This window comes from Thermobia domestica, chromosome 1 (assembly GCF_964235325.1).
Source record: "Thermobia domestica chromosome 1, izTheDome1.hap1.1, whole genome shotgun sequence".
In the NCBI taxonomy this organism is placed as follows: domain Eukaryota; kingdom Metazoa; phylum Arthropoda; class Insecta; order Zygentoma; family Lepismatidae; genus Thermobia; species Thermobia domestica.
In genome coordinates this window covers 181,986,162-182,014,088 of record NC_137454.1, presented here as the reverse complement: position 1 = coordinate 182,014,088, position 27,927 = coordinate 181,986,162, and the positions used below count along the sequence as shown (strand labels likewise).

The window sequence follows — 27,927 nt, the reverse complement described above, 5'->3', positions numbered from 1 at the left end:
AAAGAAAAAAAGAAATCATACAAGTGAGGCATTTTTAAAGTGAAGATGAATAATTATTTGCATTATTTAATATTGGATACATATTGCTGGTATGCACCTCACATACTATACATTGTTTTTCCTCTTCTGTCTTCTCTTTCATATTATTATATGACGATTTTTTTAAACAAAGGTCTCCTATACAAAATATTACATAAACAAATATGGAAAATCAGGTAAATAATGCCAGCTTTATTGTGAGGATTCGACTTATTACATATCGTATATCCAGAAGAGGAAACAATACAATTATTCCAGGCCATATAGAACATTATTATATGCCACAGATAGACGATATGGTATTGGTATGCCATACCGACTCAGCCTTTATATTACAAAGCATAGTCACTGGAAAATGTCATGCTGAAACTGAAAATTACGATAAGTGGATGAAAGTAACATTACATCAGTCCTTTTATATTTTATCACTGATATGATTTGGCAAATCTTAAGGAAATACAATGCTTTGTCCCTCCCCCGTTCACTTCAGGCCCTGAAATATACTTTTTTTTATCTTTTATTTACCTTTTAGAATATACTGTTAAAAATTCCTTAGTACTGTATTTTATATATACAGTCAAATATGAATATAGGAATTTGAAAATAATTGTATTTATTTATAATACAATGACATTTGTACTTAACGGAATCCCACGGTGTCGTATTTTATTTTACCTGTGGACAAGTTTCCGATATTACTAGATTATACTGAACTTTATCTATAGAAAGTAAATACCATATTAAATACGGACTACCAGTCGCATTAACACTTACAGAGATTACTATACATACTATGTATTTTTTAAACACATACTATACAGAAGTAGAAATTTAAAAGTATTACTGTAATAAGGGGTACTAACGTCGAATGTTACAATATCAGTAACTCTACACATAATAACCAACTGAACTTGAAAATCAGATTTAAAAAAAGATTATATTTCATCGGAATCTTTTATGAAACCTTAAGACGAGGTTGAAGATGCACCCACGCTGCTGTATTGCTTTTGTTTTTTCGTTATGCACCTCATTTATATTATGGTAGGTTTATATCAGATATATTTTAAAACTTTAGCAAAGGAGCTATATCATTAAAACCTTAATGACATTATGGACGCACAAAATATTGATATTCAATTATTCAAAATGGCTTTCTGTTCTTACTTGAACAGGTTCTGTTAAATGAAGACTAATTATATTCAATTATACAGAAAAAGTCAAGGACCAAATACATTTTCAGTGTCCGATCAATGTTTCCCTGTATATTTGTCTTCTACATTAACAAATCAAAATTCAAAGTTCAATATAAGTTTTTCAAAGAAGAACATTCTTTTGAGTTCTTCAAGCGATTTACATTAGCACTGCATATATAGAAAGTGTTATAGTAAGTTACGTCAACGGGACGGCAAAAAATGTTACGTCTCTCAGAATTTAAGTCATTAAGTCCCTCTCTTCATATTAGTTTGTTCTTTTATGACCAATTGCACTAACCGACGATTAATGTTGTATACGGAAATCAATCGATTACTTATATCTACAGGTTATTTTTATCTAACATTTTGCACCAATTTCTGTTGAAAGATTTATTTATCCAAGAAAGAATCGGAACTTCGATGGAACTATTTCGTTTACCACATGGCGTGATGTGCGACTAGATATTAGACTGTTACACAATCAATCTGTCTTTTAATGCTCTTCTAGTCAATTTCGTGTATTACACGAAAATATACAGACATACTAAATGTACACATTACGTAAATTAAAACAACGGAGACATAATCAATACAACTTCTTTCGTTTTTATTATGTCAGAAGTCAAAATAATAATACAAGCTTGCAGGTATGTTCATGAAACACAAAAACTGTTTCCTATGGCGTTAATGCAAGTACAATTGTTGGGGGTCGCGGTGGCTCAGTGGTAGAGCGTTCACCTCTGGTGCTTGGGGTCCCGGGCTCGATCCCAGCGCCCACCAAGTGAACTTTGTGGTGGACAAACACCGTGTGCGTGGGTTTCCTCGGGGTTCTCCCTTTCCTCCCACTTTCTTCATTCCACCATTTCATTCATTTCGCATAAGCACCGACTCCCTTAGCCTAGCTGGCATAACCGTGGAACGCAAAACTCAAAGATTTCATTTTTTTTTCAAGTACAATTGTTATTTCCATTGTTAACATGATAGGGAATAACAATTAACGACAAAATAACAAAACTTACATTGACAGATGTTTAAGTGAGCAACAAGGATAAGAAAGATAATAAAATACAATAACAATTCTAGCTTCCATTGTGTTTATACAATTATAATGTGATTATCCTCCAGGATCTTATACCTCTAAGAACAAGGTCATCAAGGAGAACTACTATTCAAGTTGAATCCAAATACGATCTGTTAGTGTAAAGCCACTGACAATTAGCTAGTTGAACCCTAGCAGTACGTATTCAACCAGAACGTCTAGCCTATCTGCTACATGTCTGGTACATACATAACTAGTTTACTATCACTCTGCTATATATTTCTTAAAAATAGGAAGAAGTCCTTATTAGACAACACTTGTGAGAGTATATAGATCATATTTGTGTAGTATATATTAAAAGATTCACGAATTACAATAATCTTAATAGTAATTAAAGTGTTTTGAGTGCCTTGTTAAACGTCGATCTGTAGGGAGACATACACATTACGCGGAAATGCATGTCAAATTTTTAATCATGTGCTGTCTTTTTATGTTCAATCATATCTACCGTCTAAAAGGTCATGAATTTTGGGTCCCTTTCAAACATACCTGAAAATGTGAACCATAAGCTTTACAGAGGATCTATCCATATAACTCTCGCTTTCTACGATTATCTTCGATTTATACACGCTGATGCAACTGGGTATTACTGATACTATACAAAATAATATATCAAGTCAGTATGTCAACAAACGGCAATAACAACAAACGAAGAAAAAAAATAACACACCGAAAACATAACTGAAATCTCTAGCAAGCAATTAACATGTCTTTCAAAGCCTTAAATTGTTATCAAGCAGAATTATTCATTTTCTTGATGGAGATTTATTTATTTATTTATTTATTTATTTTACAAAAAAAAAAAAAAATCAACTGAAAATTCCCCGTACAAATACTTCATACAAAACAAAAAGAAAATATAAAACAGAATTACTTATATAACTTGTGAATGACTTTGGTACAAGACTGCCAAACATTGTTTTGACTTTCCTGCTAGGAATTAACAATATGAAGGTTGTTCTGTCTCTGTATTAAGCATACCTTACTCAACAACTCAGAATTTCATCTGGTGAGACTATCTAACTTTCCATCTATTATTGCTGAAAAGTTATGAAATAAAATGAAAAAAAAAAAAAAAAAAGTTTGATACTTCACATGAAGAAACTCCAAAATGCACAACGAGAATATTTATCTCATCCATTATGGTAACAAGAATCTCTTCGTGACAAATTAGAAATAAGTTCTAAATATTTACATTATACAAAGTTTCTTTTACTATTTTGAAATGCTTTTATTGTACCTGAAATATACAGGATATTTCAGAATTTCTACTTTTCTCGTGTAAACGAAAGAAAAGAACTTGGTAATACTCGAAAAATAATCTTTGGGACTCCACAGCACAACTTTTAATGATTTTAAGGAAAATGGTGTAGAAAATACAGAAGGAAGTTACATTTTGCACTTCAGACAGTAGTATCCAGTTGGGGAGGCTCCCGAAAAGATTTCTCATATTGGTACATCTTTGCTCGGCAATTTGTCCAAGATTGTCTATTTCCTTCGAGAAATTCAAAATATTTTTCTAAAAAATTTCTGCAGAACTTCCTCTAAGACCATAAGAGTTCATACTACTTAGTTACTAAACTGTACTGTTGAGTATTTAAGTTAAAACTCAAAATCTGTGTACAAGGTAAGATTTTGAGCTTTATGCTATGTAGTCGCAAAGTTTATTTCCGTGTATTTGATGAGATTTCTACTCACAAACGAAGCACATTATATTTTTTTAAATCCACAGACTTTTAGACTTATTTTCATCAGTAGAATCACATCCCAGACACTGTCAATAGGAATTTTTGAGCAACCTGTATACTTCTCTGAGGTCTACACACTTATCTTACCGGGCAATTTAACAAATCTGTACTCTTTGCACTTTACTTGTAGCAAATATGCGGAAGACAGAAACAGCTGATAATACTATTTGGATACACAAAAAGTTTAATATTTTAATATATGCATGAAATTCTACAAAACAGTTATGAAATGAAATAGTATAAATTATATTAAAAATATTCACCGTTCTTGATAGATTAAAGAACGAAGAGATATATGAAATCAAAATCCTTTTATAAATACTTCATACAAAACCAAAAGAAAATATACAATAGCACTATTTACAAACTATTATAATATTTTCTGTATGTATACAAAATTTAAATAGCCATTTGCTTAATAATACTTCATTGTGGGTTTGAACAATCAGTTGTGTTGCTGAGAGATTTGAAAGGTTTCAATCTATATTTTCACAAACCAAAAAAAAACCTCTAACGTACTCACAAAAATTACATCAAAATTCGGTATTTATGTTTTTTATACATATTATATATGTATGTACATATCAAACCTTTGAATCATTAATTGTGAACACTGAGTTTGATATGACGAGTTCGTATATGCACCATGAGACTGGACAGGTGTCTGAAGAGAACACCACAAACATCACACATATAAGTCTTTTGTCCAGAATGCAATAGCATATGTCGAGTAAGCTGTGGTCGAACACGGAAACTCCTACCACACACATTACATGAATGAGATTTGCCAGCAATATGAGAACTTTTATGAACACGTAATTGGACACATGACGGAAAATATCGTCCACACACTGTGCATCCATAACTTCTTTCCCACATATGGACCCGTTTATGATTATTGAACCAAAATACTGTAGAGAAAGTTTCTCCGCAAATTTCGCAAATGAAACGCTTACGCAATGAAGAATGAATTCGTTTATGTTTCATTAAGAGATCAACTGTGAGAAATGAGCGATTGCATTCGTCGCAAGGTAACGGAACAAGTTGACAATCGGCAACGCCATGGATTCGACTGTGCGACTGCAATGCTACTTTCTGCCCAAAAGTTTTATTACATATTTTACACATGTAAAATCGACCGCCAGAATGCCTTCGAACATGCATTTTAAGATGAGATTTCAATGCAAACATGACTCCACAGATTTCACACATAAATTGTTTATCCCCTTCATGCATTTTATGATGATCCTTAAAACACGAATAGCTAAACAAAACCTTTCTACACAATTCGCATTTGTAACTCCGGCCCATATAATGGTTTCTTCGGTGTAAAACCATTTGAGGTTTTTTACTGAAGATCTGTGAACAGATGTCGCATTGAAAGAGATCCAATTTATGTGCCTTTCTTTTGTGCTGCAGAAGACAATCTTCAGAGTATTGAACGACTCCACATACATCACAAATAGGCTGACCTTTATACCACTTCGTTGCAAGACTTCGATACACTCTGTGTTCATCTCTCAAATACTGAGATTTCTTCCTCTCATTCAGCCGCTGCAGGAGTTCTATCGCTTGCACTTCTCCCTGCAACTCTGAATGCAAAGACAATCTGTAAAAACAAAAGTAAGTTTACTCTATTTGCCAATACAAGTATAACGAAATAGTGGGGGAACTAATTAATTTGTAATGAAATTCTGTTATACTGAAATAAGCTAATAATAATAGTAGTAATAATAATCGGTGTGTCTTCATTAATATTACGGATTCAGATACTTGCCTTAGTACGAAGCTTTGAAACTATTGTATAAATACAGTTACTTGTAGGGTACAATATGCATTATAAAGAACTGACTCAACTTTGTACCGTTAGTTTTTAATATCTATGTACTACGTAGTCTCAATATCTCGATCATTTCCTCTGCTTTGCTGGAAATAGAATTATTTCTCCATCCGATTGATGTAATTTATTCTCCTACCCTATGAAGGAAAAATAGAGACCACAGTTTTTTAAATCACATTTTTAGCTTGATTCATATTTGTCGACAGGGACCGAGTTGGCTCAGTGGTAGAGCGTTTACCTCTGGTGTGTGGGGTCCCTCGTTCGATCCCAGCTCGCACCAAGTGGGCTTTGTGGCGAAGAAACACCATGTCAATAGTTTTCTCGGGATTCTCCTGTTTCCTCCCACTTCATTCATTTCTCATCATCACCGTCTCCTTTAGTCTAGCCGCCATAATCGTGGGACGTGAAACTGAAAGATTTCATTTCATATTTGTCCACTAACAATCTGAAGATAACTGTAATTCTTAAGCAACGATTTTCGTATGTTCACTTGTGAATTTTTGATCCTGGTAATTTGGGTTGAGTTGCTTTTGAGTTTAACATCCCTTTCAGCAGCGAACGAGGCTATAAGAGACGGGACCTCCTGATTAACACGGAATCCGAACAACATGAGCTCCAGGGTTTGAAAAAACCTGTTTTTTTTTTTTTTTTTTTTTTTTTTAAAGCCCAACCCACCTGGGCCCATATGGGATTTTTCGGGTATTTTCGGGTTTAATCGTTTTTTAAAAAATATTTCAATGTCTTTGGGGTAAAAGTGTTAAAATGTGATTTATATTTCAAGATTGTCATTGTCACAGCTTGCAACAATTTTCTACTCACTGCTGTTTTGAAAAAATGGACGCCATTTTGAAATTTTACATTGGATCGCCGAGAAAATCTATACAGCGAATTTAGTATATCTCGTGCTTCCACTGTCAAAATTTCAACTTAAAAAACTGAAAATTGCGCTTTGTAGCGTGGATACTCGCTATTTCGAAATTTTACGTTGGTATGCCGCCAAAATCTATACAGAAAATTTAGTGTGTCTCGTGCTTGTACTCAAAATTTTAACTTAAAAGACCGAAAGTTGTACCCTGTATTGTGTGTGGTAGAGGCAGACAAACGAGCTGAGTTGATTTTGTGTTTACCGTCCCCTTCAGCAGCGAGGCTATATGAGACGGGACCTATTAATTAACGTGTAATCCGAACCAAATGAGCTCCCGCCGGGAATCGAACCCGGGTCTTCCAACGCCGAAGACGCGTACGCTAACCTCTTAGCCATGAATGAGCTCGGCAGACAAACGAACAAATGTAGATCAAGTCATCCAGAAGCCTGACTGACGTTCGCCAAATATGAATACCAAAAGTGGTCTATTAATTTAAAACAAAGATACAATTCATGTTGTATGAAATAAATAAATGTTTCAAAATGTCTTATATGAAATAAACATCTTCCAGCGCAAAATAAATAGCTTTCTTGTTGAAGTTCACTTCCGATACTTTATGCGTTCAATTACGGATATTTCTCGAGCACTTGTTGCAAGACAGTTCTTTTCCGAAAATTAATTTAAAACTATTAACAAAGATATAATTCAAAGTAATTGTTTCAAAATGTATTAAATTAAATTAAATATCTTCCAGCGTAAAATAAATAGTTTTATTGTTGAAGTATTCATTTCCGATGCTTCTGCGTTCAATTGCGGGAATTTCTCGAGCACTTCTTTCACGGCGGATTTTTTTCGAAAATACAGGTTTCTTTACTGTACATCGAAACTTCCACTAGTACGGAAATTTGAATTCAGCACCTGAAATATTAAGTGTTAAATAGTCTTCGGAACTCCGAGCATTAAGCTTCTTAAATTTGACAAGAATTTTTACGCTATTGCTGGTCTTGATTCTACAGAATGCTTATTTGAAGAGTAGCAACAAATGACTGAACTAAACTGTTGTTGTTGGAAAACCAAATTTTACTGATGATTACTTGTGTTTTACATCAAAGGTAAGAAATAATACTAATAGTTTTACTAATGTATTTACATATTTACCATTAGTACCGGCACCTATGGCCTTCAACGAGTCAAACTTATGAGGGATAACGTCCATCGGTGTCGCCGAATCGCCGAGCACACAATTCACGGAAAATATTTTCTAGAACTTTATAAAGGTCTTATGTTGAATGTTGTTGTATACCTTAACGTGAAAGCATCTAATTCGCCCAAGGAATGTCTAAAATCTGATAAAAATCACTTTCAATGTGATCACCTTAGTTATACCAATATATACTAACAAAAAGCTCAAAAACCCAGGTGGGTTTTAAAGTAAGATTTTCAGGTGGGTCCAACCCGAAAACACACCCGGGTTTTTTCGAGCTGGGCCCACTTGGCCAAACCCTGATGAGCTCCAGCCAGGAATCGAATCTTCCTGGTAATTTATTAAAAAAAAAAAAAAAAAAAAATCCACACTAATTTCCTCTTGTGTGTCTACTCAAGTACACCGTTTATAGTTAATCTATATACATTTTCTCCTATTTTATAATCAATTACCTAATATCTCCTTTACTAATTTTTTCCCCTCAGTAATTCTGAAATAAAAAATAATGTAATGATGTGATTTTTTGGAATGCTTTATGGCCTCTATTTTTTCTTCACAGCACAGGACAATACCAATAGCACGGAGAAATAACTGGATTTCCAGTGAAGCAGAAGAACTGCTCGAAAGCAAGATTCCAGAGTGAATCGAAATATTGAGGCTGGTTAACACAGACATTAAAAGCCAGCGACATAAAGGCGAGTCAATCGTTTTTACCGTATAAATACTTGCAATTGCAATTTCTAAGATGATAACAACAGTGTATCTAGATTCCATTATTCCAATTAAAACTCAATTTACATTCTACTACAAAGACCTGAGAGTGTTACTATTCAACTCATCCATTCCAAAAGGATTAGACACTAATATCAGTCGTTTTCGATTATTTTTGAAATTTCACATCTTCCCACCCGAATCCCTCATCTCCATGCTGATGGAGGATGAATTTGGACTTTAAAGGCATCACTATCCATTTCACTGTTTTCGTAAACTATGAATTATACACTAATAACGGTCATTTTCGATTTTTAAATGGCTCCTCCTTCCCACCCTTTCTCTTCCCCACGCCGATAATAAAATAAAAGCTAAGTTACGCCATTGTCCACTCATGTATCAAAAATCATAATCAAATTCGGTGCAGTGGTCTCGAAGGAGTTGATGGCCAAACAGTTACATTAATTATTTTATTTATATAGAAAATACCCCCTGCCCCTCCCTAAAAGTTTCAAAAACGCTGGCTCATGTGTCCCATTATTTTCTATAACTTTATATACAGAGTTTCATCTTTCTGACTTAATGGGAACGTGAGGTACTGTAGTTTTGGCACAAAATTTTTAACTCCTCAATCCCCTTAGGATAAGCTACTTCTGAAAACTAATGTTATAAAAACCTAAGTTTAGTTAGGATCCACTCGGGTACCAAAAATCATTAAAACCGGTCCAGTGGTGAAAGACGAGTTAACCGTCGAACATTTTTACATTTCATTTCTTATATATATCTATGCAAATTATTCCAGTGTAGCGGTGAGAAAATAGAGGTTATCTTCAGTAATTTCTTTTGTTAAGTGAAGCATTTGTGATGTAGTTGCTTCAAATTATATTATTACACGCAGAAAAAAAGAAAGCGCATTTGTAATTGTCTTAAGAGATTTTATTCCCTTTCAGTACAACTCTTCCTCGTTTTTACGTGAGTAATTATCTAAATGTAGGTTGAGAAAATAAGGCATTTTTTTCTTTTTAAGTGAAACGTTTTCGGTTTGTAACTAACTCACACATGAAGAAAGACATTTTGTCTGTACTAATACGCGAGAATATACTACAAAAACAAAGAGAATGCAGTAGCATTGCTTTCTGTTCCAGATTGCAGCTGAACACTGTTACTGCGAATTTGATCGAAAGTTAAAAAATGTTATGCATGATTCCCAAACTTTTTCTTTTTTTAATGGTATTTTGTTCTGGAGATCTTTTCATAAATATATATTATGAGCCAATTTTGAAACTAGGTGTGTACTGAGAAACAAGATCGAAGAAAGTTATTATCTTTGCATACAAGGCTATCTTAAGGTTAAGGTTATCATTTCAATCTAAGTTTTGAACTACATTTTTGGACGTGGGTTATAACTAACTATCTCTATGGCCTATGGAACCCGGAGGTTCAATGCCGCGTTCACAATAGCTCTCCACTGACTTCTATCCTTAGGCAACTGGATCCAGTTTCTACTTTGTATTCCTATTTCTGCGAGATACATCTTAATATTGTCCTCCCATCTGCACCTAGGTCTTCCTAATGACCGTTTTCCGATTGATCTTCCAGTCAAGATTTTGAAAGCCACCTAAGCCTCCTCGACTTGATGACCCTAACAATGCTCGGTAAATCGTATAAATTATGTAGTTCCTCGTTATGAAGTTCTGCCATTCCCCACTCCCGTTCGTCTTGGGTCCGAATATTCGTCTCAGGATATTGTTCTCAAATACTTTCAGTCTATGTTATTCCCTCAGAGTAAGCAACCATGTTTCACAACCATACAGAACCACAGGCATGATTATAGTTTTGTATATTTTAAGCTTCAAATTCCTCGACAGAATTCGCGACAACAAAAGATTTTGAACTGAATAACACGAATTCCCTGCTTTTAGTCGACATTTAATTTCTACGTGAATATGATATTCGTCTGTTAATATTCATCCTAGATATTGTGGGTTATAAAAAAATAAATAAATAAATAAATAAATAAATAAATAAATAAAATAAAATAAAATACAAAGTTAGTGCACATTTGCACACCCAATTTTTTCGTTTGTGCTCAACAGGAGATGTGAAATATTGGCGTATGTAATTTAAGCGTCAGCCCCACCATCAGCGCATATTGACGCCAAAATGATCTAAATCTTTAGTGCATCGTTTGTGCACGCAAACTTTTTTTTTTGTAACAGATTCCGGCATATTTCTTCATGGCGCGAACACCTTCCCCATCGATTGGCATCAAAATGGTTTCAGTTGTTAATGTACCTTTTGTAAGCGGGCGAATGTTCAAATTACACGTGTCTCAGGTTGGCCTGGATACATTCTGAGTGGATATTTTACATAGTAGCAACCGTACTGTAGCATTAGTGCTTGAATTTGCAAGTTTGTGCTTAGAAGTATGTTATATTATGGGCATCTCGGTCCGTCCAGATATATTTCAATTTGAAGTGCTGCAAATTCAATTTTTTTCACTGGTTAGTACTTTAATTTGATCGTTAATGCTCATAAAGTAAAAAAAAAAAAAAAAAAAAAAGTAATTGAGGGTACTATCGTTTTGCACGTAGTATTTCGTGGGTATTAAGGTGCTCTACAAATGGCATCAGTGAAGTAGTTATTTTTTAGATGATATTTTAACATTTAATAGTACATATACATGTTTTTTTAGATGTGTTTATTTTTAATGTATAGTTACTTAATATTGTTTCATGTGAACTCGTCAAAGAAATGAAACTCGGTCAAGAACGCTGCAGGACATTTTTAGGTAATTCCAGATTTTTATCTCATCTATCCCTACAGAGGGTATAACTCTCTTCGAGTAGTTGCTACCACCAGCTAGCAGTAACCATAAAAATGTCTGAACTAAATGCATGATGCAATAAGAACAAATAGATAGCTATTCGCTAGAAATAACACAAAAATATTACAAAAAATATGCACACTCGAAGAAATTAGGAATAAATTAACATTTTAAAAAGGTAGCACCTGAATAAATGTTATGAATTGAATTACTATTAGTATTGAGTTAAAGCCCTGATTGAGCTACATCTTTTTCAAGATTGGGTAAGCCTTGTCAGTATTCACATAGCTCAGACGGAAATCGAACCATAGACCCGTAGCGTTACTGGTAAGTGAGCTAATTTTATGCTACGGCTGTCCAGCAAAAATATCTTTATACTGAATTGACAAAATTTGAACAGCTATATCAACTAGAGTAAATTTTGCCCCTCCCTTGGAGCACTAACAATGGCATTAGTGTCATTGGTTGGGGCATCGTTTGTGCATTAGCTCCAATGATACAAGCACAGAACTGGTGAGGGGATAAAATTCACCGTGCCTCCCACTTCAAGAACTAATGATGAAAATAGTGTCATTTGTTAGTGCATTTTGTGCTCGTCTCTGCAGGAATCCCGACTAATTTGCTTTAACACGTAGTTCAGGGTTATTAGGATTAAGAATTACTGATTTCTGGGCTTTCGGCATCTATGACCATGTTGCCCCGCCACACTCGCCGATCACACTGCTCGGGAAATTGGGAATGAAGAAAGCGGCCCGGGACCAGTATGTGAGATATCATCCCGGCATTTGGCTGGTGTGAATGAGGAAAACAGGAAAAACTCATTCAGGATGGATGGCTTGAAAACGCTTTTACACTTTTTTGAACGAGTGTCTCCGCAAATCGATCCCGAGACCGCTCGCACCATTAATAGTTCAGGAAATTATAGCACAATTGAAAACTGGATACAAATTCTTGCTTTTTTTTTTTTTTTTTTTTCTCAAATGAAAAGTTTACATTGTTCACTTACTCGAAATACTATTAATAGGATTAGTATTACATATTAGTTATTACATCGTTTGTGCTTCGTTAGTTACGGAAATATAAGCAAAATAATGGTTGAGGCCACCTTTTGTCTCTCATCAGTTCTTACATCTCAGGAACTAATGAAGCACAAACAAGGTACACTACACTTTTATAGTAATGCTTGAAGTAGGGTTATCAGCGTGAATTTGCTCCCCCCCCCCTACTTTTTTTTTTTTTTTTTCTTATAGCTTTCGAACTAATAAAGCAGACATTAAGCTTTCGTGGATCAACTATTATAACCGGTTCACTAACCAATGGCACTAGGACTATCGTTAGTGCTTCAAATGAGAGGTAATGTAAATTTTTTATACGAAAATAAATAAGAATTTGCATCCAGTGTTGATTTCCGCTTTCATTTTTGATTTATTCTTCATTGATATTAATCTTCGGAACTATTAAGACAAAAACGGTGGGGTTAACTGCAGAAGTGAGCACATATGATGCACTATTTTCATTGATATTACTGGAAATGAATGGTAGCCCCAACAGTTTTTTCTTAAATTTCCGGAACTAATTAAACAGAAATTATGGGGTTTCATGCACAAACGATGAACTGATCAATGGCACTAACGTTATAGTTAATGCTCTAAGTGTGGTTCAAGTTCATACACACACCTCTATATCGAAGCTCTGTTCTATAAAATTAGAAATGCTATAGTTATGTGAATTTGAAATAAGTCTTGAAATAACATTTGGTCTTTCTAATTTCTCACCAGAATCAAAATAAAAAATGTTGAGACTTTAAATGAGTGTTTAGTTTTGTTAAGATAGATAATGGTAGAACAACTCACTTGTGTCAGTTTTTCAGAGTATGCGAGGGGAGTTGTATATAGATATGTAGATGTGAACTGACGCGGAGTGCAATAAATAAATACAACGAAATATAGTGTTGTAAGAATAAGTTAAGTAAGGTTCAGAGAGTTAAAAAAATAAGGTAAGAAGATAAATATAGTAAAGTTGTCTTTTAAAAATTAGTAAATCTTTCGCTACACATTCGTAATGTTCTTAGAAAACACGCTTCCTTTCGTTCACAAATGAAAATTTTACATGCACAAGCGATACATTAACGACTGAGATAATTTTGGCGCCAATTAACTGTTGTGGGAGATTGCGCCTAAACTAGATAGGCCAATATCACACCTTTTGTGCACACACAAAAAGTTTGCGTACACAAACGATTGTAGCCACTTTGCGTTAATCGTTAAACAGTTTAGACAGCTCCCCACTCCCCAATCAATTTTTGAATATCTTAAAATTGCTTCGTGCACAAATGTGTGAGACCATTTTGTGAAGTTCGGCAGAGGTGAGGGGAACTGTCTAAACGGACGTCGCGCTGCTATTTTCAATCACACGATTCAGTACAGCCCCAATCCTAGTCGTATAGATCAATGCTACTGAAAGTGTTGCCAACTTTAGCACATATTTTCACCCCCTAACCTGCAAATGTGTTTATATCTTTACTTTCTTGACAAGCCTCATGGAACTTGCTTCTGATACTACAATTTTCATTCTGCATCAACTTGTAAAACAAGCAGTTATATGTTTTCTCTGAATTTTGGGACAACCCAGGCTCGATCTGCAACTTGTTTTCTCTTTTAGCTTCCTTAATCATAAGTTCACACTAATCAAATTAAACGCTCGCGTACTTCGGCTTTTACCTATTTAGAAACATTCATAATTATTTTTTTTATAGAGTAAATTAGGTCACTTCGTATAAAAAGTTCTGCTCTTAACTCTAGAAATTCCTTCAGTGCCTTTGAATGTTGGCTTCAGCTACAGAAATTAAGAGAGAAGTGGTCACACTTTACTAGTTGTTAAAATCAATTCAAGCTTCTAGTGCAACTGTTCACAAAGAAAACATTTTAGAACAGTTTCAATGATCTTCCTGGACAGCATAACTCAAACAGGTCGATTGCACACACACGTTTCTTCATTGGAGAAGCATAAAAAAAGAAAGGTAGTTAAAACATTTGTTCTGAAAAGTTCGAAGAAGACTAACCACTTGTTTCAAGTTTTAAGGTTTGGTATACGTACATGTATTTTTTTCGTAGTCCACTACACATTGGTTATTTGTAATGAATACTACAATAGCATCCGCCTCCCATGAATAATGGGAACAGTCCGACGGATGCTGCTCTAAATAGTGTTTTAATGATTTCCTCGGTTGTTAATATTCTTTATTACACACGCTTTTATATTTTATCTACTATCGCTTTTACTCTTTTTACTGCACTTTCTGTTCATTGGAAAAGTGTTTCATGAAGACCAGAAATAAAAGGACAATTTTGTATATATTCACGGAGTGGTGACTATGTCTTTATGTAATCTCTTAGATATCTTCCAATACTGCTCAATGATAATAGTGGACGCACAGTAAATCAATATATACATAAGTAAGTGTGGTTTGTCCGTGCGTACCACAAAGGCTCCGAAACCAAGACCCGGAGCCCCATGGGAGTTATACGGTATTGTAGCCCTGTATCTCCCATCCATAAAGAAGGTTTTGGTTTGGACCAGCAGGGGTCCTAGAGGGAGAAAACGCCCTAGCAACGGTGTTAACTGTGATTAAAAATAAATAAATAAATAAATAAATAAATGGGTTAAATTTTCTACAGTTCTTACAGTTCTTCTGTTAGCCTGTCCCTGTGTAAAATGGCAAAGTTATGCTGTACCTGGGAATTTGTTCAATAAATAAATAAATAAAACAATGCGTGCATTTCTGTATTTTCAATTTTAATGTTGCTTTTCTTTTTATACAAATCATTATTGATCGAATATTCCAGAATGTTCTAGAATTATCAACAATCTTGGAAATTGTTACAGACTGTTATAGAAGTTTCCCAAAGGTTCGAGAATGTTCTAGAATTTTCAGGATGCTCTAGAACCTTTTACAATGATCCAGGAAGTTCTAGAATGTTCGAGAATATTCGAAATTGTTGTAGAATGTGCCAGCATGTTATATTATTTACCTATAGGTTCGAAAATGTTCTAGAATGTGCACCACTAGGAAGGTACACATTAAGAATACGGGGTCATTTTTATTAAAGTTTACAGGTATCATTGTCATTATGCTCAGGTTCTTCTCAACCTATTTAATGTTTTGAAAGGAAAATGGTGGGGTTATGTCTAGATCATGGGAGCCAGACAACAGAACGTACCTTAATCTAACCTAACCGAATCCGAGCTACTACTACTATTTGTACTGCTACTAGCACTACTTACTACTACTACCAACTACTATTACTACTGTTTCTACTACTACTACTACTACTATTACTATTTGTTCTACTATTACTACTGCTACCACTATTACTACCAACTACTACTATTACTATCTGTACTACTACTTCTACTAAAGGCTGCCTCCCATATCTAAACACAATTATCTCTGTGGCGCCCCTGAAGTTTACCTGATCCAGGTTGAGTTTCGCCATGCGCCAATACAATAAGAGTGCACATAGAGTAGCGACACTGTTTCCAAAAAGAAACGTGTTTCAGAGTTACGGTAAGAATTACTTATTCAGAAGCATAATTAACTAAAATTATAGATTACTGAGAAACAACTTTTTGGGAGGTACATTGACAAAAAGTTAAATACATGTCAGTTTCATTTTCAAATTACTTAATGCTCTTTGGCACCAATGTGCTCAAATAGCATCAAAGAAAGTTAACAGGCAACGATGGTCCGGAATCTGAGCCATTACATTTATTTACAAGTTTGTTTAAAAAGAAGAAGATATAATGTCTACAGACATCGTTGAAAATACAATGATGGTTTCAGACTTATCACAAAGTACCTAAAATGCCCGTTCTTCGCACATGGAAAATACGTTTATAGGAAATTAATTACTCTCTATAAATTGGAAATTAAATATATGCCAGGGAAACTTGGATCGATTCAAGGAAAAGTGAAATTGCCGGACAGTTAATTGTATGCCAGTGATATGTTTAAAACGTAACAAGTGAAAAATTGCTAAAGGTAAAACTTAGTGAACAGTGTATTAAATGGAATTTAAGTGTGTTAAGTAATAATAACGTTAAACAGAATGCCGAAACGTAAAAGAGGAGGTAATCTAGCCACTAGATAACAAATGTAGTTTATAAGCAAGTATTATAATAAAACAACTTAGTTAAGTATGAAATAAAATGAAAATAACATTAAATACAAACCAGACTTTCCTTTCACTACAATTTTCTTCATTCGAATTTAATAGCATTATTGTTGCTTTTCTTTTTAAATGAATTTCCATTCACCAAATTTTCCATTCTTGCATAACCGTGCACTTCATACATAAAAGTACGAAACTTATTAAATAGCCACAAATCAAGTTATAACGAGTCACTATTTCCTATAAACATACTTCCCCCGTGCGAAGACCGGACATTTCAGCTAATAGTTTAAAAGATCTACTTGCTTTCTCACATCGCACCGAGGTTAGTGAAATGAATCATCGAAACTGTATGCAATTTCTCTATATTTTTAAATATAGGTGAGTTTTTTAGTTGAAGGTTAAAGGTGATTCTTTTAAGCCTCTAATATTGTCTCCGCAAACACTTCACTGGGATGATATACGTTTCACAGTTAGAATTTCGATACGAGGTAAGTAACCATTTTCATTCCGTTATCTTACCTAACTAAATTTATAGCGAATCATTTCAGTCCAAAAATCACAATACTTTGGTAGATAAATTTGATCAAAATTTAATCATTCAGCTTTAACTAACGACTGAAGAACTGCCAGACAGAGTTCCTACAGGTTTTAAGCAAAAAGAATCCCTGGTTTTTCTATTGTTTTGCATGACTCTGGATAGAAATTCCCTGAATATAGAAATTTCTATGGAATCGGCCTTCTCTTCTCCCCACGCCGACGATTCCTCACCAACAACGTAGTAATTTTCCTTTGATATAATGATTGATTACTATTGTTATAGCTACATATTCATTACATAATCTATATTAATTAAATTTTGATTATAATAAGGACGGCAACAAACATCGCAATACCATAACTATGCAAGAAAGAATAAATGTTTAACACATTCATGTTCAGCATCTTGGCAAAGTTTTAATTAACATAATCGTTTTCAACAGAGTAAAGTTCTCTTTCTTCTTCAGTTCTCTAATTTCTGCACCAATTACATATTGTTTTTCCTCATTCTCTTGACGTACACGTTGACTTTCTTCTTCTAATTCCTTGAGCCTTGTATCCAATGTCCTTTTCCCAACTTTCTTCTGTTCTTGTTCATTTCTACCTTTTTCTGGTCCAGACATTCTTGATAGAAATTGTGTATTTGAAACATAACCTAGCATTATCCTTGAGATCTCGATATTCCGGACTCCACCTGCTCCTAGTATACTATCGTACACTTAACAATGTGCTACAACTGTTTTCTCCAGCATGTTCTCTACTAACAAAGACTTATTTACGAAAAAAAAACACCTTCGAATTCGCGCTGCCGTGAGAAAAAGTCATGCTGATCTTTACAACATGCAATAAACAACTATTTGAAATCTTCCTTGTCCATGAGAAAGTTACAGGAGCAAATATCCAGTCTTTCTTCACAGCAAAATTGGAAAATTTCCTCAAGCTTCTTTACTCCCAGATTACAGAATAAGGAGTACTGTTTCTTGACATTTTCAACTACTACATTATCACGGATATTGGCATTGGAGAAGGAGTAAGGAATATCTCCTCTCCAGTCACAGGGGATCTCTGGATCATGTTAGAACTCAAAGATGACAAAGCTCTATGGCCATGCGCGTTAGAGGTCTTTTTTTCTGGCAGTATAACACTAGTGCAGAAATTAAATTTTCTCCATCGTCTTCGCTGTCAAGGCCTGCAAGAGACCAAAATTCTACAACAATCAAACAAAAACTATTTCTCCAGGTTTCTCTCTCTCTCTCTCTCTCTCTCTCTCTCTCTCTATATATATATATATATATATATATATATATATATATATATATATATATATATATATATATAGACTTATCCATAACTGAGGATCCCTTTTTCTGATTTTTCCTGGCTGGTAATAAAATCCTGACTTTCCAGTTTGTAGGAACCCTGTAAGAGGACTAAATGCACTGCGCCTGAATTTCAGCCCACATATCAAATCCTACGTCCTCAGAGAGCGCCATAATACCTGCTCTTTGCAGCTGATACATGAACAACTTGTGTTTACACAGTGACGACTTTGAGCTATGTATTTCCTCTTATCAACTTTCAAAATCTGAATTCGAACTCTAAGACAATTTCTCAATTTAACACTGATCACTTCATTCCATAGAAGTATAGATCAATTAAAGTATCTCAACAGAATACACAATAAATTACAGGGTTGAAAAAAAAATTAAAAAAAAAAACAAAACGTTTTTTTATGTTTAAAACATGTTTTCTTTGTTTAAAACGTTTTTAACGTTTAAAATGTTTATTTTGTTTAAAACAATAATATAAATAGGCATATATATTCCATTTTTACACGCTCACAGGTATTGCTTGCTATCTATATTCAACCGTTAGATCAAATTTCGGGAACTTCCATAATCTCGATCCGTCCAAATGTTCAATTCCGGAAAAAGAAATCGGGATTTTCCCAATTTCTGTTCACTGAATATGTAGTTTCTTTGTGTTCTACTGGTCGTCTGCATTCTTAATCTTTAAACGCCCATAGACGCAACTGCTGTATCAGGGCTTTAAACCTCAATGGCTCAGTCCTTAATTAAAGCTGGAAGATGGTTTTGAAACCAATTCATTCCTGAAGAATGCAGCTTTCCGCCGGTGTGCATTTTATCTATGTGGGGGTACCACGTGGCGGTGGGTAAATATCGTGTTCTTTTGTTTCTTTTTAAACGTTTTTTTGGGAGCCATTCCCCCTCTTGGAGGACAAATTCATAAAAATTGGTATGTGAAGCAATGAAGTAGGCCACTACATTGTAATATAGTGTCTTTGTACTTCTTGCTTATATGGGGAAGCAGGGAGGGGGCAAAGTTAGCCAATTTTCGGAGTTTTAGTTTTTTGACGTAAATTACATTTATTTTTACAACAAACATCAATAGCTCAACCCCTAATTACACTAGAAAGATGATTTGGTACCAAAGTACTCCTAAGGAATGAAGCCTTCCGCTAGTATGCATTTTATTAAAAATGGGTACGAGTAGAGCTAAACCTCGAATCTACTAGAAACTCGAAGCAAATTCGAGTCGAGTTTGGAGTCGGGTCAAAGGTAATTTTCTCGAGTCGAGTTTCGAGCAAGTCATTGTTTTGAGGTTGAGTTTCGAGTCGAGTCGAGTTTGATAAACGGCTCGCTCGTTTTAAAATTATGGCCTGATTAGACTGGAAAGCGAAAGTCATAAGAAATGTAAGCAGTAATATGGAACATTTTCAGTGTTGCTCAGAAGATGGGACACTGCTCGCATCTCGTCTCGTCTCGATTAACAAGACGACTATGGATTTTTATAATGAGACAGCCTCAATGTGAGCACCCATGTAAACACTGGTATATACGGTAGTCCTTACCACCAAGGCTGAGACCTGCACGATCTAATTTTTGAGCTGAAGCAGAAGCCCAACCCAGGTAGTGATGTTAACTGGCTCAGTTCGGTTCAACTGAGGAGCAGCTCGAGCCGGCTCGGTTGAGATGAGGCACCGACCCGGCTCAGGTGAGTCATCGGCTGTTGGGTGAGCTGTTGGCTCGGTTCGATAGTGTATGAGCTGTGAGCCGAGCCGCTAGAGCCCGAGCCGAGCAGGTTTGAACATGTTTGGCCGACGCAGTCTAACTTTTAACGATTTTTGGCTCCAGCCTGGGTACTTGCTCCTCCGGAACTGAAACCCAGTACCTCGTTAACGATGTCCTTGCCTCCTTGACTTCACCTTTTCCGAGGTCAGCAGTCAATTAGTTTTTAGTATTCAGATACAAAACGCCTAACATTCATGTATATACACACTGGTGTTATAATAATAATAATTTGTAGTAATAGTAAGTATCATTGATAATAATTATATTGTCTATGTAAGATACTTGAAGAAAGTACTTGAAAGTACACACAGCATTTGGCTCGATTTGGCTTGACTCGACTCGAAACTCGAGTCGAGTTGGAGGAAATTTTTCGAGCCGAGTTCTCGAGTTGAGTTCAATGATGTCGGTTTCGAGTCGAGTCGAGTTTCAATGAAAACTCGCTCGTGCACATCCGTACAATTTATGTATGTAGGGGGTATTTATGTACGGCCGAGAGAGGGAGGATTAAGTTCGTTTTTTAAATTTTTCATCAGATTTTGGAGGCCATTCCTCCCCCTTTGTGGTACATCCACAAAAATTAGTATATGAAGCAATGAAGTAGTCCCCTACATAATAGTAACCTGTATATGTACTTATGTTTGTAGAGGAAGAGGGGGTCAAATTTGACTAATTTACATTTAGTTTCAGAACGGTTCCATGTAAGGCAAGATATACTGAAGTGGTCCAGAAGCATAATTATTGTTCGTATACATGATGTGTGCAGCAAAACTGATTTGCACTTGGACGTGGTACTGTCGTGGGGGAGGGGAGAGAATGTCTAATTCAATGAATGTTTTTCTGTCCATTATTTTAATACTTCCTACATGAAACGAATTCATTACGCAATGGCAACCATTTCTTATATTATTGTCACAAGTATGTGGCCTACACATTAGCATCATTTTGTCAGCGCAGGTGACTGCAAGAGTTGCCAGGGGCTCGCAAGTCAATATTTTCATATTTTTTAATGATTTTATGTCTGTTCGTTTCTACAAATACGGCGGGAATTTCACGAATGTTACCTCGTTGGAATCTGTGGTCTATAAGCTTTCCAACTGTGTATAAATCCTGACTGTGTGATAATTAGGAGGGTCACCAGAGCCCCGAACGTGAGGGCTTACCATTTTGTTAAAATTCCTGGCGGGCGTCTAAAGGTTAATTGTGTTGTTATGGCGTAGACACTAATCATTGTTAGCTACCCATGTTGCAGATAGAGAAGTATCTTGAAAACTGTTTAGTTAAAAAATGTCATTTGCTCCTTGTACGCTAGTCACTACTCTTTTCTATGAGTTGTATTTGTCAGAGTATTTCTTCTAGTTTATATGAGAACTGTTCATTATTATGGAAATGATAGTGACCAAAAAATAGTCGAAGTTTTGAATTTGTGAATTTGGTTCTTAAAATAGTGTATAGTGTGTTTAACCTAAGTTATTCTTGAAAATTAAGAAATGTTCAAATACTTCACATGAATTTCTGTTGGTTTAGTTATACGCACATTGACGTACAGAATTTCGTTCAGTAATTGCTGTTATAATAGGAATATAACTCTGCTTGTAATTTACTTCATGCACAAATCCTGCGGAGGATGGGTTGTTTGTCAGAAAATTAAATTAGCTTCTTCAATCTGATATTTTAGTTGTTTTAAACATGTCGAACCACCATCGAAAAAAAACAAAAAAAAAAAAAAAAAAAAAAAAAAAAACGTTTAAAACAATTTGTTTAAAACGTTTAAAACAAACTGAATAAAATAACAGCCCTCGTTTAAAACATGTTTTAAACATATCAATCCTGATAAATTGTACCGGCAACTATATATTGCAAAAAGAGTGCAGTTCTATTTCTCTTCCAAGAAAAACATTTCACATACCTTGATAAACTATGTTTTAGCCTTCTCGTCACATCATGCAGGCTATCTGATTCCTCACGTATGTTCATTGCTTGAATTCTATAGTGAATACCATCCTGGCTGTCCTCTTGTGCTCCCAACTCTCGTCGTATATACTGTCCATCTGTCTGAGCACGTAATGGCATAGCGTATTCGTAGGTTACACAGGAGTCATCCTTGTAATCACCGCGGTCCATTTTCTGTGGAAAGCGAAATATAAGAGAGATTAGTTATACAAAACTGTGCAAGACAATAAAAGGCAATACAAATTTCAAATTAAAATATTATTTATCCTAAATTTGCAAAGAAAACGTCTCTGCTTCAAACATAGCTAGCACTGTAACTTCTAATCTTATCTCTGGATCTGGCTTGATATTTTATGAAGACAAAATTATATATATCGGAAAAATACTTATTATTGTGTACGTGAACTTAAGCTTCACTCGTTCTTGTTAACCTTCATTCATACTATATTGTTTCAAGTGCTAGGAGCTAGTTGAGAATACTTGAACACAATTTTCGCAACAGCAATGCATTATTCGTAATGAAAGAAGAGATTAGTGTGAAAAACCTTATGTACGCAACTTAATTTTAATCCAAGTGTAGGAGACAGTTCAAGCAAAACAGACTTTGAAAAATGACAGACGAATTTGCTTTGATATCAAATGAATTGCTTTCATCTGTCGATATCGTAAATAGTCATATTTTACCCCGTGCAATACATTATGAATTTAGAAGTTTATACCTGCAACATTTTTGCCAGTGAGGCCAGTGGCCCAAAAGATTCCATACTGCCAATCTAAAAAGCACCAACAAAAATAAAATCAAATTAAACATACGAGAATAAAAGAAAAGACATAAATGCTGCACTAAAGGTAAAATGAAAGTAATATCGATGATTAATTAGAAACAAATAAACTAAAATTTTGTTAAAAATTAAACAACAATGATTAACACAATAAATACTTGGCGAAATCAAAGGATCAGAGGACGATAATAGAGTCAATAAGACAAATAAGAGAAGTATCTTATACTTTGATTTTAGTTTCTGAGGTTCTGTCAGCTCCAAACGCAAGCAGGAAGGTCTAACGAAGAGGAAGGAAAAAGTCTAACATGAATTATATTACATCCACAATTTTCCCTATTAGTAGCTGGACTGGTATTATTGACAACGTTCTTTCCATGCAATGTTCCTCCGTTGAACCATCAGCAACACACACAACATGAATTAGGCCACAAAACTAAAAGTGTCATTATCCTCCAAAACGCAAAACAGTTCAACTTGGAACTCCCGAAAAGTTCTCTACCTACTCGGACCATTTGATAAGAATCTTTCAAATATTCAGAGAGATGATACACACCTCACAATGTGAACGGGCAATTTCGTGCAATAAGTAGGAAGTGCATCAGATGAATGTACCCGATATTTAAGTATGTCTGGGCCACTTCAACTGTCGACTATTATTGGAACATTCTTACCACTTATCCACATGTGGCTTCACCAAATGAAACCTATTTTCATTCACATAATTCCAACCAATGAGAATGCATCTGTTGATGATATAGTAGTACATACTGCAGTTAGGTAATGAGTGTTCCATAACAAAAACAGCGTACTTGGCTGCGGTATCACGGTCTTTTTCTGAATCTCATCATGGCCTTAGCGGACAACGACCACATACTCATGTTGACGTAAACAATGACATCTCGCCAGAACAATTTCGATAAAAGCGTGCTTGGTTAATATATATATATCCTGCAGGTGTGAAACGACAAATTTACTTTGGCTACTATGGGTTCTATTGAAAACTGGTCAACTTACAGTAAATACGCGAATTTTGAAACAAAGAATACAACACAATATCTTCTCTACAGTAGTAATTATTATGCAGTATCGCTTTGTATATTTATAAACAGCTAACTGAAGTACATGTTCTTTGTCCAGTAGGTGGTTCAGTGGTAGAGCGTTCATCTCTGTTGCATGGGGTCCCTGGTTCGATTCCAGCTCGCGCCAAGTGAATTTTGTGGTGGACGAACACCATGTGCGGGGTTTCCTCGGGGTTCTCTTGTTTCCTCCCACTTTCCTTATTCTACCATTTCATTCATTTTTCATCATCACCGTCTCCTTTAGCCTAGCCGGCATAACAGTGGGACGTAAAACTCTAAGATTTCATTTCATTTTTTGTTCAGTATGTAGATAATGAAATAAATTGAAAATATTTGAACCATATAACTTCTGGTTCCAGGAACTCACTTCAGAAGTAAGAATTTGGAGTTTCAAAAACCCCACACTGCCAACTCGTCCCTAATTCCAGTGGTTTGTATGAATCTTCCTCTTAATTGTATTCACTATATTGAATACGTGCAAACAAATAAGACATCTTTCCTGCGTATTAAAACGTCTCTCTCATATCTAATTTCCTTAACGGTTCAGAAGAATCATGTAATAGTATTTTCTCTCTTACTCCCTTTGGGGTGGAATTTCAAACTGACCGTGCAAGTAAAATATTCGTATTTTGTATCGCACGAAGAATATACTTTAAACTGTCAGCTTTTACCTTTAAAATTCGAAAGAAATTTGTAGTAATAACGAAATTATATCCTCTGGCGTAGAATTAACTAAATTCATGGAAATTAACTCGATGTTTCTATTCTGTGAATCAAAGAAAGCTCCATATACAAATCTGTCTATATGCGCAACGGTTCACAATAAACATGTAATGGTAGTTAAATTCCTTCTCCTCTCACGTCTTCAGAGTTCCTTCGTGGCTAAGCTGTTAGCGTGCGCGCCTTTGGCGTGGGAGATCCGAGTTCGATTCCGGGCAGGAGCTCATGTGGTTCGGATTCCACGTTAATTAGAAGGTCCACGTCTCATATAGCCTCGCTGCTGAACTAGACTTTAAACTCAACTACTCTCACGCCGTGATTTAGGACTGCCTAAATTCGCTTAGTGAATGATGTATTTGTACTCCGTATACCAAGGATCGTCCATACTCAAAATTTCGTCCCTTTTTTTGAATCTAAACCGAATGTGATGAAATAGAGCAAACTGTTGAGTGCTATGGAGGCATAAATTTTTAAAATGCACGAAAGAAATAGGCTATATTAGTTGATTCCACAACAGGATTATGAAGTAATCAAATTATATATTGGGATCTTACCTCTTACTTGTATAATAACATAGAAGTACAAAACGGAAAGTGTGCTCTTTACCGCGTAGTACTTCATAAGAAACATGATGAAGTGAAATGATATGTGAAGGCAGTGTACACAATGAGCATATAAGTGTTCCATAACTGTGTCACACACAAGGCATGTGTTCTATGCCATGGAAGTGTTTCAACTATCCTCGTTTGTTCGTATACCCACCGCGGCTGATGCGTCTGAACCCTACGGACGCATCCCCTTGCTACTGCCTGGGCCTCCATGCTGCGCTCTTGCTCTGACTCAGTTAGATAGCATTCGTGCTATTTAGTGGCCACCTAGTCCAAGTTGATTTGTGTTTTTAAGTTAATTCGTGTTTTATGCACTACAGTTTTTATGTCACGTGTCCACATGTTATACTCAGATCTCGTAAAGTCAGTCTGCACCACTAATGAAACTCCTCAGTTAACAAACACTTTCTACCGCAGCAAGAGTGAATTTCCTATTACGAGTAATTGATATTTCATGAATATAGTCTAAATATATCCTTGTGTGGCAACCTGTTACAGGAAAGAAGTATTTTCGCATGAGTTGTGTCGTTTTTATATCCCACGGACATATATTTGATAGCGGGCACCGCTCCAATGCCCCCTCCAGAAGTTTATTTACATAATACTACAGTACGGCGTTGTTTGTAGTGCTGGTTGGAAATGTTTTAGGTAAGGATTCACTGCTTTCGTTATTTCTAAAGAATGTGTAGTTTAAAACACTAAACGGTTCGAAGGTATTAATTTTTCCCATTAATAAAATACAGATGAATACGTATCTAGTGAAGAGCAAAGAAAGCATGAAAATAAGAGATATTAGTGATTAGTAGTTAAAAACGAAAGGTTAATTTCCAAAGTTGGTCATCCGTTTCTATAGCTAAATTTTGAAAATTTACAGGGAAGAAATGGATAATTTGCTCGTTTGTGTGCATGATAATATGTAGGGGGAGCGAAAGTTGGGTTTATTTTTTTTTATAAGCGGCAATAAATATGGAACTATTTGGCAAGCGGAAGGAACTACTTCGTGCAAGGTTACCTCATGATTGGACTGTGGAAAGGTAACGAGCATCTGTATTGTGAACATGGCTGCAGGTGTACAGACGCTCCATTTGGTACCCTTATGTAGAGAGAAGATTACATTCTATTAATTTCAACAAAATGGGTCAAAACTTTCCTAACCCTACCCTACTTTACTCTACTTATCCCTACTTTACTCTATTCTTCCCTATCTTACTCTGTTCTATCCTACCTTACTCTATTACACCCTTTTAAAGCGGTCCTAAAAATTGATGATTCTTAAATTTTCGTAGCTTTATTACGCCCTTTGTAGAAAACCAGTCGGATGACCAATTTCGGAATAAATGCCAAAACGATTGACGGAAATGGGAGAATAGCAATTCGGAGATTAGTAACAAGAAGTTGAAAGAAAGGTTCATGTGGGTCTAATCTGGGGCCGCCATCTGCGGAACATTAGTCCAAAATAAATTTAATTTAAATCATATTATTAAAAAAATCATTCAATCCTAGTCAATACAAGTATTGGAATGAAGAGAAAACTACTTGCGGGGAGGAAAAACTGTTTCTATGTTTCAATATATTGTTTTGGGACATAATTTATTTATTGTATCCATTATTAGCTCGTTTTGTGAAATTAGTTCAATAATACCAAGCAAGCTACGTGACGATGCTTCCACTGATGCGTATAATTACAATTACAAACGTAGGATCTGATTACGAACAACTTGTCACAAATGTCTTAAGTCAATAAAGTACTCAAATTAGTAAAAATAAAGTAGATCCCTAAGTAAAAACTCAAGCTTTATACACAAGTAATTAATACAAAACTGATAGTACGCTTTAACAGAAGTATGATGTGGAACTGACTAGTGAAAGTTAACAAACATGACCTCTCTTCATTCAGTAGTTTCCCATCGGATATTCCAAAGACCGGATGTATTCATAATCTGCATAAGCTAAGTTGTATCTAGTGAAATTAATTAAATTTAATGGTCATGAATAACAAGCTGTGGTAGAATTTTATACGTCCCAGGCATTGTGTCGGATATTTGAAGAGCGTCCAGCAGTTCTTAATAATAATGAAGCTCAGAAACACAATAATTTCAAAGTTTAACTTTTGTTCTTAATTTTAATCAAAATTATACCACTACTTTACCTGATATCCATCTTTCAAACAATTCTATTTTCAATTTTACCTCCTTACCTATTGATCACTGACGGAAGTAAGCCTAGAGCAGCTACTTCTTACGTTCGTATTGCACAGTATCTGAACTCTATAACTACGAAGTTAATCATTTTCTTGCCAAGATTACCACCATACAGGAATATAATATTCACATTTGTGAACACTACACATAAACTTCACCCAAGTGAAATTCACAAACACAAGCATAAACCAGTTTCATCCAGCCAAACTATTGAAGAAAGTCGAATACAGACAGACAGGGTTGCCAACCACCTCTAT

General features: G+C 35.2%; 1 protein-coding gene across 3 annotated transcripts; it reads right to left on the bottom strand.

Annotated features, from left to right (window-relative positions):
* Positions 1-27,927, bottom strand: LOC145691686 (uncharacterized). Of its 3 annotated transcripts, none has more exons than XM_081767029.1 (4): positions 27,667-27,927; positions 23,000-23,053; positions 22,237-22,454; positions 1-5,688 (listed from the first exon to the last, which is right to left on the bottom strand). In XM_081767029.1, the coding sequence occupies exons 2-4, from the start codon at positions 23,042-23,044 to the stop codon at positions 4,680-4,682; spliced, it is 1,272 nt and encodes a 423-aa protein (XP_081623155.1). In that variant the 5' UTR covers positions 23,045-23,053; positions 27,667-27,927; the 3' UTR covers positions 1-4,679. The 3 variants fall into 3 exon arrangements, with proteins under 3 accessions (XP_081623155.1, XP_081623160.1, XP_081623168.1); XM_081767042.1 differs by lacking the exon at positions 1-5,688 and adding an exon at positions 15,482-16,060; XM_081767034.1 differs by lacking the exon at positions 23,000-23,053 and having other exon boundaries at positions 27,667-27,926.